At 32.6% G+C, this 13544-nt stretch overlaps 1 protein-coding gene across 1 annotated transcript; it reads left to right on the top strand.

Moving 5' to 3' along the window:
• Nucleotides 1-801: 801 nt before the first annotated feature.
• Nucleotides 802-1931, top strand: LOC112081640. Its single transcript, XM_024148473.1, has one exon. It carries the CDS (start codon nucleotides 885-887, stop codon nucleotides 1929-1931), a length of 1047 nt encoding a protein of 348 aa, XP_024004241.1. The 5' UTR covers nucleotides 802-884.
• The last annotated feature ends 11613 nt before the right edge of the window (nucleotides 1932-13544 follow it).

The raw sequence follows: 13544 nt of genomic DNA, 5'->3' as shown, positions 1-13544 counted from the left end.
TTAGTTATCTTTTTTAGTTATCCCTTGTTGTATGGGTTTTTAAAACCCCTCATCTTTAATGAATCTAGCTGGTTTTACTTTAATTGTAGTATTTTTAGTTGTTGAGGATTTATGTTTGTTCTTTAAATGAAGTCTGTTTAGTTGTTGAGGGAAGCCTTCAATGAGAACTGATGTTTGTTTTAATGCATGTTTATGTTTTAATGTACTCTGTTTTAACAAGTCTGTCCCTTTTTTTGTAGAATTGGTGTTTCATGTCTCCTCGTGACATTAAAAGACAAAGGCATAAAGAGACAATGTTTTTGGAGAATATGCCCGTGACACCAGGAAACAAAGATATCAATACAAAGATAGCAGAAAAATTGTGTGGTCTATGGACCTTTGTAAATTTGGTGTAATATATTTTGTGAATTTGACAGCCACAAATCTGAATACAACTTTGCATATAAATTTGACAAGCGAGCTCTATATAATTCACACCCAGAACATTTTCTTTTCCACCATCACTCCAAACGTATTCTCTATCCCAACTCTATTGTTTTTTTCCTTCATCTCACGATTTTCAGATTCATAAATCCATTTCTTTTCTTTGAGTCATGGCTTCCTCGTCTTCCAATAACAATTATGAGGAATCTGAAAATGACCCCTTTGATCAATTTTTCGAGCAAGCCTATACACAAAATGTTGATCAAGCTTTTAATCAAATTTATGATCAAACGTATGAAAATCTCTACAATGCTTATGTTGCTCAGCAGGAGACAAGCAATCCAAGGAAGAAAAGAGCTTATATTGAAAGAAATCGCGAAGATGGCCACAACCGGTTGTGGAATGATTATTTCGCAGAAAATGCAACATATACCGATAATCTCTTCCGCCGGCGTTTTAGAATGAACAAGCCATTGTTCATGCATATTGTTGAGAGGCTTAGCAATGAAATTCCCTATTTTCAACAGAGGAATGATGCTTCCGGAAGACCTGGTCTCTCAGCACTTCAGAAGTGTACAGCAGCTATCCGTCTCTTGGCGTATGGTACCGCTTTTGATACGGTTGATGAGTATCTCCATCTAGGTGCAACTACGGCTCGTAAATGTTTGGAACATTTTGTAGAAGGAGTAATTGTTCTCTTTGGGGATGAGTATCTAAGACGACCCACTCCAGAGGATCTTCGAAGACTACTTGCTGTTGGAGAGTCGAGAGGGTTTCCCGCGATGATAGGAAGCATTGATTGCATGCATTGGGAATGGAAGAATTGTCCCACGGCTTGGAAAGGACAATATACTCGTGGTTCTGGCAAAACCACCATCGTTTTAGAGGCTGTAGCCTCATATGATCTGTGGATATGGCATGCATTTTTCGGACCTCCAGGTACTCTAAACGATTTAAATGTTCTTGAACGCTCACCGGTTTTTGATGATATCATCAACGGTCAAGCTCCGCAAGTAACTTTTTCTGTCAACGGAAGGGAGTACCATATGGCTTACTATCTCACAGATGGAATTTATCCAAACTGGGCTACATTTATACAATCCATAAAAATTCCACAGGATCAAAAAGCAAAATTATTTGCTACCAATCAAGAAAGTGTTCGGAAAGATGTGGAGCGTGCTTTTGGAGTACTGCAAGCTCGATTTGCCATTATTAAAAATCCTGCTCTTTGTTGGGATAAAGCTAAAATTGGGAAGATTATGAGAGCATGCATCATTCTTCACAACATGATAGTAGAGGATGAACGGGATGGATTCACGCTACGTAATGTCTCTGAATTTCAACAAGGAGATGAAAACGGAAATGCACAAGTGGATCAAGATTATTCTACAAACATGCTTACAAATATTGCTAATATGTTCGATGCTCGGAATAGAATTCGGGATAATCATATTCATGCCCAATTGAAAAATGATTTGGTTGAACACATATGGCAAAAATTTGGATAATATTAAAATTGAGTTTTATTGTTAAATTTGTGTTGTTTCATATTTTATAAATATTGTATTAAGTTTGTCTTGTTTTCACATTTTAAAAATGTAATATTACTAGTTTCTTTTCAAATAATAGTATTTTTTACATTTAAAAAAAAAATTGGAAACTCATCTCAGTTTCTCCAATGCACATAAAAAAACTAAAGTTTAAGTTTCTACTTCCAATTTTAATAATAAACTATTCAAGTAAAAACCCACAAGGGTTTCTCTGATAATCATGCTCTTAGAGCTACATACTACTCAAACATTAAACTAAATTTATGTTGGTTTTCGATATGCATAAACAAAGATTTGAAATGAATAGGTGGGCTTCACATTCGATCACAAATAAGGCAGGAAACTGAAACTTCCCGGCCTCAGTTACGGAGACGGTCACAGGTAGACATCCTGTTACAAGAACCAGTATTGAAAGAATAATAGCATGTTTCGAGATTCTTTGAGAACACTTAAAAAATGCAGATTAAACCAGAGGCCAAACGAAGAAACAGACCTGCAGAGTCAGAAAGAGAGCTTTTCTTGGATTCGTGTTTAATTATATTCAGTTTTCTTTATTTTGGTTTCGTCTATCTAAATAGAGTACTTATAAAATAACCTTGCAACCAAAAAGGAATTATGTAGCTCTATTGATTTGAACTATATCGGACATCTTTTGTCACGATTAGTACCAATCTAAGTTCCTTATAAAAGTAGAAGTTCCACAACAACAAAAAAAAGTAGAAGTTCTATCGACCTAGAGCATGGGAACACGTCTAGCTCGACCATGTCTTTTACGAAATTATCCTACTTTTATAATTGTATATGTCAACGAAATATAAAATAAAATACAGTGATGTAATCTGAAAAAGGAATCCAATAACATTTATTACCGAAAGATATAGGAAAGATCGGTGTCGGTCCTGTCAGAGCAAAATAAAAACAATGGATACGATCATACGACTTTATGAAATTAATATAAAAGAAAGCGACACTAACGATAGCAATAAAAGGAGAAAAGAAAGAAAGGTCGCTTTGCATCATAAAGTTTGAAAGAGACGAATGAGAAGAAGGAACCCTATTTTTTCACCACATACTTCACCTTTCATCACTTTCTCTAATCTCTATCACTTTCTTTTTCTTTTAAATGTAGAAAATAGAATATTTCTCCTTTTCCACTCTTTACAATATTTTGGAGTCTAGAAAACATTTGCAAATCCATATATATTTATGTATCATATTCATTCTCCATATGTCCTCTGTTTTTGCTATCGCTTGGATTACTACAGCATCTGATTTCTCGATTTTCAATGTCACTACCTGAACCCATCCGAATTTCAATACATATATATTATATAAAGAAATATTACTATGCTGTAAATTATAATTTGTTGTAGTTTAATTTCTGGAACTACTCCTGTCTTTTGTTTCCATTGATAAAAACTCATGACCTTTGAAAAATACATGACCTTTGAGAAAATACATGACCTTTATGGAACCCACATAAAATGATAGATATGGATGGGCTAGCTGTCAACTTACCACTCGCTAGGTCGTTTGCCCTATGAGATTTTGACAACTACTTATCTTTTATAAGATGTATATATATGCCAGACATTTTTGTACTGGATACTGATCATATTATGTAAGGGAACATCAACAAAAATAACTTAAAGAATATTATCAACTTTTTTTTCCATCAAATATTGGCGCGAATAAGAATCTTTTCTTTGAAGATCTACCGCTGATTGGAATCATTTTTATTTTCTATAAGGTACCTTTTTGTGTTCTTTGAATAGTCAAGTCATCCACATAATTCACGTTAATTAATCTGCTCATACAAAGTTTCATATTAGGAGATTACCGTAATCTTTTCTCCCTCTTGTGGTTATATACTTCTTTTCATATTAATACTCATTAATTTTGTTGGGGGTTGAATTTCTGAATGAAATGAATAGAATACTACTTCAAGTAAAAAAGTCTAGACGGTGAGAAGGAAAAAAGTTACTCGTAAAAGCATTAATCCATTACGATTTCCAGCTAAAAAATAGTAAAATATAATTTGTCAATCACCAAAAAAAAACATAACTTAATTCAACTAAGTATTATTTCGAATAAATTAGCTGCACTTACAAAACAGAAATAGATAACTACCGTACAATCTGGTTCACGCCATTTCATTAACCTCATGGATAGCTTCAGACACTCAAGTTATATTTCCTGAAATCTTTTTCTTCCTAAATCAAATTACCGCTCTAGCTTTACCTTTAAAACTCATTTTGGCGCAGTATTATCAGTTAAGCTTAAAACTCGTGCCGAAAAGATGAACGTAAACATTTAAAAAGCCAGGTTTTTGCCACTTGCGCTAACTGGTTAACTAGATATTATAGAAATCAGTTAATCTAAAATTAAGTTGATTTTTAGCAAATGATTTTCATCAAATTTATTGTCTAATAGTCTGGAAAAGATTACTGTTTTCTTGTTTTTTTTGTCAACAGTCTAAATTGATTATTGTTAAAGAGTATGAATCTGAGGTAAATTTATAATGGAATTTTATACTTAGGTCAATCCTTTCGTATTTGATCCACTGTTGCCATAGAGTATACATTGTTATCTAAAGTAAAACAATTATTCTTTTTTTCACAATCATATAAATTCGTAAAGGACAGCTTTTTACATATCAATGAATGTGTCACACGAGAAATATTTTTTCAATAAAAGTGAAGGTTTCTTCTTTAGGGAACCAGTATACTCGTTGACGTTTTCCGACCATACTCAAGAAGAATACGACATTGATAAAACGAAAAAAAAAAAAATGTGAACAAAACTAAATAAAAATAGTTTTCGTGAAGAATAAAGCTGACTTTATTCAAATCGAATATAATACAACTTAAAATATAACAAAAATCCCAAATTAGACTCACAATTCGAAACTACGGGACTATTTGCTCTAACTTTCTTTACTCAAAAACTATAACAAAAATCCCAAATTAGACTCACAATTCGAAACTTCACTGGTCACAACATATAGACGAATATATCGAAACCAAACCATTCATAAATACTAAGCCCCAATTGTAGACTGGCTACCTATAACTGGATATTACAATTAAAAAAAAAAAACTAAAGTAACTACAGTTCTTTCTACGTTGTTTTTTCCAGTATAAAATTGGTTGTTTCATAATCTACTAAGAAAAGATCGTCTGTTTTATGTTGATTTAGCTTGTTTGGGGTCTAGCTTTGAAAAAAAAAAATTGGGGGCAAGCTACCATAAGTTTTGAAACGTTTATGTAGTAATTAATTGTGATAGGATAAAAACTTACGTTCGAAGCATTCACGAATACGTTGCATATGATTTTTCGGTTCTCCTGTATTTTTAAATTTGGGCTGGGTAAGAAAAGGGTTAAACCAAGTAATCCTCATTAAATTTTGATTTATGCATGCACAAATCTGTTGTAGTTTTTTCAGGTAGGTTCTATTGCATTTGTTATTTGTAGTGGCAAATATATGTTGAAGATTATTTAACAAACAAAAAAATATGTCAAAGCGTAAACTACATTAAATTTTGATGGTCTCGCTTTATTTCCTGCATTCGTTTCATATTGGTAACTTTAAAATGAGGGCTAACTTTAGTGATTTTTTTCTCAAAAAAAAAAAAACTCTAGTGATTTTAAGTTTTTACATAGATGTTTAATGGTATATAATCATCCGATCAGTTTATAGTTCATTTATAGGCAACATAACTATGCTCATTTTAATCTTAAGAAATACATAACTATCATCACTTATTTGGATCTAGCCAGAGTGTAACATAAAGAGTTAGAGTTGACTATGAGTCAACTGACGTCGTCGAATCTGATTTGGAGGCCAGATGTTCAGGTCCAAACGTATCTCGTTAAGATCATCGTTGAACTGACAATGAAAAGGCTAACATGACTAATCGAATATAAATTAATAAATAAAGAATGGACCCATTTTGCCAATCGAGCTTGATTCAACAATTCCTTTTGTTATGTGTTCCATCTTCAAATGTGTCGTTTTTTTAATGGATGTCGAATTGGTGACCTCTAATGTTTTATCCATCTTTAGATGGTACATCAAACATTAATTTGAGACACTTTCCTTGTAAATGTGCATCACATCAGACCTTTAATATATATATTTATAACCATGGAAACCGCATCAAAATCCACATGATAAAACTATGTAAAACTACTTTCTAGTTGCTATCATGATAATTGACCAATCAATATGGATTTCTTCCGGTCTATCTGAATATACAATGACTTTCTTGTCCAAATTGTGGTAATGTACTGATGAGTGTCTTTGTTTTCTTGGAATTTCAGACGAGTTAGTAATTCATCTTAAATTAGTTGATTATCAAACCCTTTGAGCCAGGAATACTACATCAATCAGCCGACAAAATAATTGTAACACATACCAAAAAAAGACAAAACAAAAATATCAAAAGGACGAAAAAAACAAACAAAAAAAGGGAGAGGAAAGAGTAGCATTTTGAAAAGTTGAGATTTGAAGGGTCGGTCAATCCATTAGGGAGGGTGGGGGGCAATGCGAGATAATAATAGATTATAGAAATGATTTAGTTGCCATTATATTGTAAGCTGTATATTTTTTGTAATAATAGAACTGAAGAAACTATTAGCATTTGTGTGGGTCTTTAGTGTCCAATTTAATTACAAAGCTAATCTTAAAAAAAGATTCGGAAAAATAATGAATCAAACAGGAAGGGGCAAGATATGTTTGTTCCTTGTTTAAAGTATAACGACGGGACTTCACTCTTCCTTTTGCTTTCCAACATTTTGATTCAAAGTTATTTCTACCCAAATAAATATTATAAGTATAAGACGAAGGTTTTTAATTTTTGTTGTTAGTGGCTAGACGTTGTTGTTATCATGTGCAAATAAAAAGTTGAAGCAAAACCGCAAATAATAGGTTATACATATTTGTTTGGGGGCACGAGTACTCGGGTATTCATATTATATCTTTCATAGGTTGGTAAAAAATCGTGTAATTGTATTCTACATAATAGTATCTATATAATTTTTAGCTTTCATAGGTTGATCAAAATGTTGCTTTTCTTGAAAGAATCATAGAATATATAACGAGTTACCGCTTTGATAGCGACTAGAGCGGACTACTAGTCTACCAATTATTTGGGTGATAATTTTCATGTTGTTCTTGATTTGGAACTGATAAGCGAGAGAGAGAGAGAGAGAGAGAAACTGAGACAGGACACCAATAACAAGGGCCAAAGCCACTACGGGCAGCATCAAGACGACTGTTAATAGACAACCACGAGGACCCTATAATCACGAGCCCTAAAGAACAAATTCTCTCTTCCTATCATGCTCCACTACTTCCACTTAGCATCATTTTACTTTTCCCATTTATAGTACACTTATGTTCTCTCCTTTTTCTTCTGTGCCTTTTCATATTTGGTAAACTGTGACCCTAAGATATATATTTACTACACTCTACACAATGGGAACATTTGCTTAATTCAATGTCGGTTTAAATATTATCGCATAAATATTCGCATTTATTTGTACACATCAGTTTCCCCATATACCGTCTTAAGTATTAAGAGATATCATGTCGATTTAAGTTGATAATACTGAAATGACAATATCGTGGAAGAAAAAGTATCTATCAGAAGATAGTGAAACCTGTGAACGGGAATTGCTATAAGAAAGAAAAAAATTGTACGCTTGGATTAACGTTCACTATCCCACAAAATATGTGTAAAATTGATGTACACTGATTTTTAATCCTTTATATTGAAAACGGTGACATATGAATATATGATGCTGCAAAACGTGCCGCGAATAGCTACACAATATCCTTTTATTATTTCACTGTCGTATATCGGAGAGACTGTAGATGTCTACACGTACGTATATTATGTATTATCACATGGTCCACTGGCCTTGTAGTATTTGATCAGCCGTGAAAATACATTACGACGCATTCTGTATTAAAAAAAAAAATTACAGCGCTGATTTTAATAAATTCAGAGTAAACTAGGATCAGTTTCGACTTTCGAGGGGATTTCGTGAGATCTTTAATTTCACTTTCAGAAAAGCAAAACCTGAATTTGACTAATAATACGATATCATATCAAAATTTCGATGATTTTTTTTGTTTTTAAATAACATATCACATTGTGGATGGATTTATTTTCTGCATGACACGTAAAAATAGTTTGTTCCATGAGTGGCGCCCCGTAGTGACTTGACACAGACTATTTTGCTTAAATATTTGTATTATGATGACAAAGAAAAAAAAAACGATTTAGCAAGAAAATGGGGCAAATGACTACTGTCCTTACTGATTTTATTCCCATTATTTTATTTTCTCTAACAGTTCATTTTGGTCAGACTTATATTTAATGTGTCGTCTAGTGGTTAATGGTTTTGATTAAAAAAATATAGAATATATGATTACTGTGGAATTCACATGAAAGTAATTCTGTCTTATATTTACCAGCTCCAACCTTATTTTACTTATTCTTCTAAGGCTTCGACTATCAATCGTGTAACTTAAAAGTTAAAACGAACAAGTGGAACAAGGGAAATATCTTGTGGGCCTGACTCATAAATCTTTTATCAACTAATATAAGCCCATAAGTGTTATATGGGCAAGAGTGTTTGATTGAATCCCATAGACTATGGGGTTTCTCACAATTTCATTGGCTCACTTTTCCAATGAAAAACTAGATTAAAGTTTTCACTTTCTCAAATTATACGAGGCATCGCTGAAAAATGATGTTCTACTATATTCTATATACAGCTCGTTTCAGATTTTCGTTAGGTAGAATAAGAGAAAAAATATATATTAGAAAGATATTTAATGATATTCGACCAAAAAAGAAGGATATTTAATGAGATTGTTACTGTTCATCTTCTCTCTTTTATCCATGGAAAACCCCAAATTTCATACTAAAATAATCTCCTAAAACACGAAATACATATTTTTTTATATTAACATGTTTTCTTTCAGTATTTCTATTCTGCAAGAAACTCGACTTTGTGGAACACTTAAAAAAAACTCTGAAAGAGAAAATGTTTGTAATCCAGGCAAAACGTGATCTATGGACCCAAGTGTCAACTAAATAAATCCGATGAACTTCTCACAGTCCTTGTCTTCATAAATCATAACTCACATTTTGGTTAATATCATCACCACCTTATTTTATTTGGAAAATCCAATATGTTCAAATCCACAAATCATAGGTCACACATCAAAGTGAGACTCCGTTTGAACGATACCATACGAAAAGTCATGTTTACGCTGACTGAAGCAAAAAAAAAAACCTTTAATACAATACTATGTTTAAATCGTCTAATTAAGGACATGGTTGAGTTTTAATCTAAATTACTTATCCGAAAATACATTGTTATATTGTGCTGCATTAGTATACAAGGTGCTGAACCATTAAAAATCAAATTGTTTTTTTTTTTTGGTAAAATGAAAAGAAATAAACCCAAATTGTTGCACAATAGATTCTCGATATATTGAGTTAAGCTAGATCAAATCAAGTTGGTTGTTTTGGTTTTCGAACTACTAATTGATCAAACAAAGAGCTAAATTAAATACCGGAACAAGTAGGCAAGCAATTGAGCAACAAGAAAAACAAACAAGTGAAATATTAATCAATTTCTAAGAAGTGGATCAAAAGGATTAATCTCAGGGAGCTGAGAACACATGATCATGTATTTCTGTTAATACTCTCTCAATATACTTACCGTTTTACCTTGAAATACTAAACTTTCATTTGCAATCAGCCAATCACGATAGCAAGTAAGCATTATAGAATTTAAGAATGCTTAAGAACTCAACTTATAAAGAATAACTCTCTTTATTAGCTTAAGAAAATAACTCAAAACTTAAGCTCTCTAAACTCTAACTCATAAGTTATGCAACACTTTTGCATCTCCTTATATAATGACCTATTTCCTTTTCCTAATTAGAACTATATATTTCCTTATAGATAACTCTTAACATATATTAGATAACTCCTAACATATTTCTAATCCTAATAGGAAATATCCAAACTCATTCTAGAATGTTCATCTTCAAGCTTAAGTCAACATTCTCCCCCTTAAGCTTGAAGTCTTTACTTGAAACTTCTTGTACTCCAATAAGATCTCGCATCTCCTTGAATCTGATTCTTCCTAAAGCTTTTGTTAAGATGTCCGCCTTTTGCTCACTACCAGGAATGTGCTCCACTTCAATTTGCCCATTCTCAACACATTCTCTTATGAAATGGTATCTTGTGTGAATGTGTTTGCTTCTTCCATGAAACACTGGATTTTTTGTAAGTGCAATAGCTGATTGGTTATCAATCTGAATGAGAACCTTTTTACTTTCAGATTTAGTGATCTCACCGAGTAAGTCCTGAAGCCAGATAGCCTGTCTTGCTGCTTGTGTTCCAGCCATAAACTCTGCTTCACAAGAAGACAATGCCACGGTTTCCTGCTTTTGAAAGCACCAAGATATTGGACTTTTACCAAGATAGAAGATGTGTCCAGTTGTGCTCTTACCGTCATCAGGGTCAACATTGTGGCTGCTGTCGCTGTACCCTATCAGTCTTGGTACTCCGGTGGTTGAGCGCTTGAACACAAGACCAAACGTAGAGGTTCCCTGTAAATACCTTAGACAATGCTTCATCGCTGCACCGTGTGACTCTTTCGGTTTTTGCATATACCGACTTAAAACACCTACACAGTAGGATAAATCAGGTCTTGTGTGAAGCAGGTATCTGAGACAACCAACTTTCTTTCGATACTGTGTGGCATCAATGTCCTTTTCAGCTTCTGATTTTGACAGTTTGAGTCCAGGATCCATTGGAATGTGAGCTAAGTTACAACTTCTCATCCCAGCTTCTTCTAGGATCCTTAGTGCATAACGTCTTTGACACAGCGTGATCCCTTCTTCAGTTTGACACACCTCTATCCCGAGATAATACGTTAGCCTTCCGAGATCACTCATTTCGAATTTCGACGCCATCTGCCTTTTGAATTCATAGATGTTCTTCGTGTTTGTTCCTGTGACGAACAAATCATCGACATAAACTGCAACCAAAAGAAGATCCTCTTTTATCATTCTCCGATAAACAGAAGAAACACTAAGTTCTTTAGGTTTAGTTATAGGAACGAGGTCTCCCATGGTTTGATAGCTAATGATCTTCGTGGTCGTTGATTATGAGATGTTGTGGTCGCCGATTTTGATCCTTTCAAAGCTCTGATACCAATTATAGAATTTAAGAATACTTAAGAACTCAACTTATAAAGAATAACTCTCTTTATTAGCTTAAGAAAATAACTCAAAACTTAAGCTCTCTAAACTCTAACTCATAAGTTATGCAACACTTTTGCATCTCCTTATATAATGACCTATTTCCTTTTCCTATTAGAACTATATATTTCCTTATAGATAACTCTTAACATATATTAGATAACTCCTAACATATTTCTAATCCTAATAGGAAATATCCAAACTCATTCTAGAATGTTCATCTTCAAGCTTAAGTCAACAAGCATTAGTCACAAATTATACGTTTACAAATTTTTTTAACATCAATTATTATTGGCAGAGTCAGTAATACTCATCTACAGTTGGTTCATGCATTTTTCTGATCCTTTTTTTATAAGCACAAGTTACCTTAAATCCTTCAACTATACAAATCAATTATAGCATTAAGAACTGAATGAGTTTAAACTTAATTTTGCGTGTAGATACGAAAAAAAAAATTCTCAGTACCGGACTAGAATTTAGGCTCTGGCGGAAAAAAAAAAGAAGCTCTCAAACTGTGGCCACGTGAAAAAGCTGATGTAGGTCGTCACAATAGTGAGTGGCTTTGCTGAGGAAACGAAATAATTGGAGTCGGTGGGGTTCATATTAATGATAGCAAAAATATGTAATAATTATGATTATTTACTGTAGAGCTACTAGTAAAACCATGATTAGTCACCCACCACATGGACGTCGTACCAAATCCTTTGTTTTTATAGTTTTTCAATTTTTTTCTTATTATATTATCACTCTTCTAAAAATCTTAAATTTTCAAGGCTGGCTCTAGACTTATGTAAGTCTCATGAGCATAGTTCGGATTCTTTAGAGCCAGTTTTAAATACGAGAAAATAATAGTAACTTTTATTCTTTTACCAAATTAAATTCCATAAGAAACAAATAGCGTCTATAAACAAAAGTTAAAATAAACTTATTATTGGTATCTTCATGTTAATGTTTATGTTCCTATGGAGTTTTGTGAACTATCTTCGACTTAAAGCAAATTATTTATGATTTAACACAATCCATAATGATTGTCGCTACTCCGTTTGGTGCGGGCATTTATAAAGTGATAATTAAACTTAAGATATAGATTAGTCCAAAATCAAATTGCTAATAATTTGCAAGGACGAGCTGCAGTTCTTTCGTTTTTTTTTTTTTGTCAAGGACAAACAACCTACATTTCAAATACTTCGGTTTAACTTGGTTTTGGTCTAATATGCTTCTTATAACCATACTAACCATTTCATTTTAGACTTTGTTTATAGTTTCAGTTCGAGACTTTCAGCCATCCATGATATTGTTAGTGACTTCTAACAAATAATACAGAATATTCAAAGATTAATTAAAGTCAAAAGACAACATATTTACATATTATACAAAATTTTGAATATACAAACGAGAAACAAAACTTAAAATGGTAAGAAAAACTAATTAAGAATAACCGTCTACTCCAAGTCTCCAACACTCATTAGCCAAAATCATATGGGATGTAGTTCCAAACCGAGCCAAATTGTAACTCTTCAGTTTCCTAATTCGAATAGATAGTTAAACCGGGTTTTCTGAAATTATAATTTCGTTCAGCTTCAAATGTTTTGTTCTTTTACTGCTACTATGGGTCTTGTGACTCAAATGTAAAGACATTTGTGAACACTCAAATATTTGTTTCGTTTAACCAAATTTGGTGGCTGTGTACAGTTTCTACAGCACTTAGCAATCAGGGCCTAATTGTTGATAATCTAAAAATCAGATTAGTAAAAGAAAGGTGATAAAACATTATTCATATATCGTTCCACGGATTTTCAGTTTGCCTTTTAGCTGTCAACTTTTTCGATATATCCTCCTGCTTTACTTCAATTCAATTATACAACTACAACGTTCAATTTTTGTAGTAATTGGCTTAAAAAGGCAAGAGGAATTACTTTAACAGTAAAAGGGCATGGGTCAAAGCAAATGGGAGTAAGAAAAGTAAAAAAACACGATCTCTTATCCTCTCATAGTGCATTATTAAAAATATAGAGATTTATTATCAACTTAATTTTTGATAATCGAGTGAATCATGAATCCAAAACCAGATTAATCTCCAAAACTTATACTTATACTCCCTCTGTTCAGAATTATTTGATGTTTTAAAAGGTTTTTTTTGTTCAGAATTATTTGATATTCTCACTTTTCAATACAAAATTTAATGAATTTTTATAGTTTTTGACCTTTTATATTCTGCAGATTGTTTTCTTATTAGCTGAATGATATTTAAATGAATTATAAATAATATTTTTAGTA

The sequence above is a fragment of the Eutrema salsugineum genome, unplaced genomic scaffold, assembly GCF_000478725.1.
Source record: "Eutrema salsugineum unplaced genomic scaffold, Eutsalg1_0 scaffold_10, whole genome shotgun sequence".
NCBI classification, from domain to species: domain Eukaryota; kingdom Viridiplantae; phylum Streptophyta; class Magnoliopsida; order Brassicales; family Brassicaceae; genus Eutrema; species Eutrema salsugineum.
The sequence above is the reverse complement of the archived record's forward strand: the minus strand, read 5'-3'. Positions and strand labels throughout refer to the sequence as shown.

What these genes read in the sequence shown, in the direction of transcription:
- LOC112081640 (XM_024148473.1), top strand. Translation starts at nt 885, where the DNA reads ATGAACAAGCCATTGTTCATGCATATTGTTGAGAGGCTTAGCAATGAA.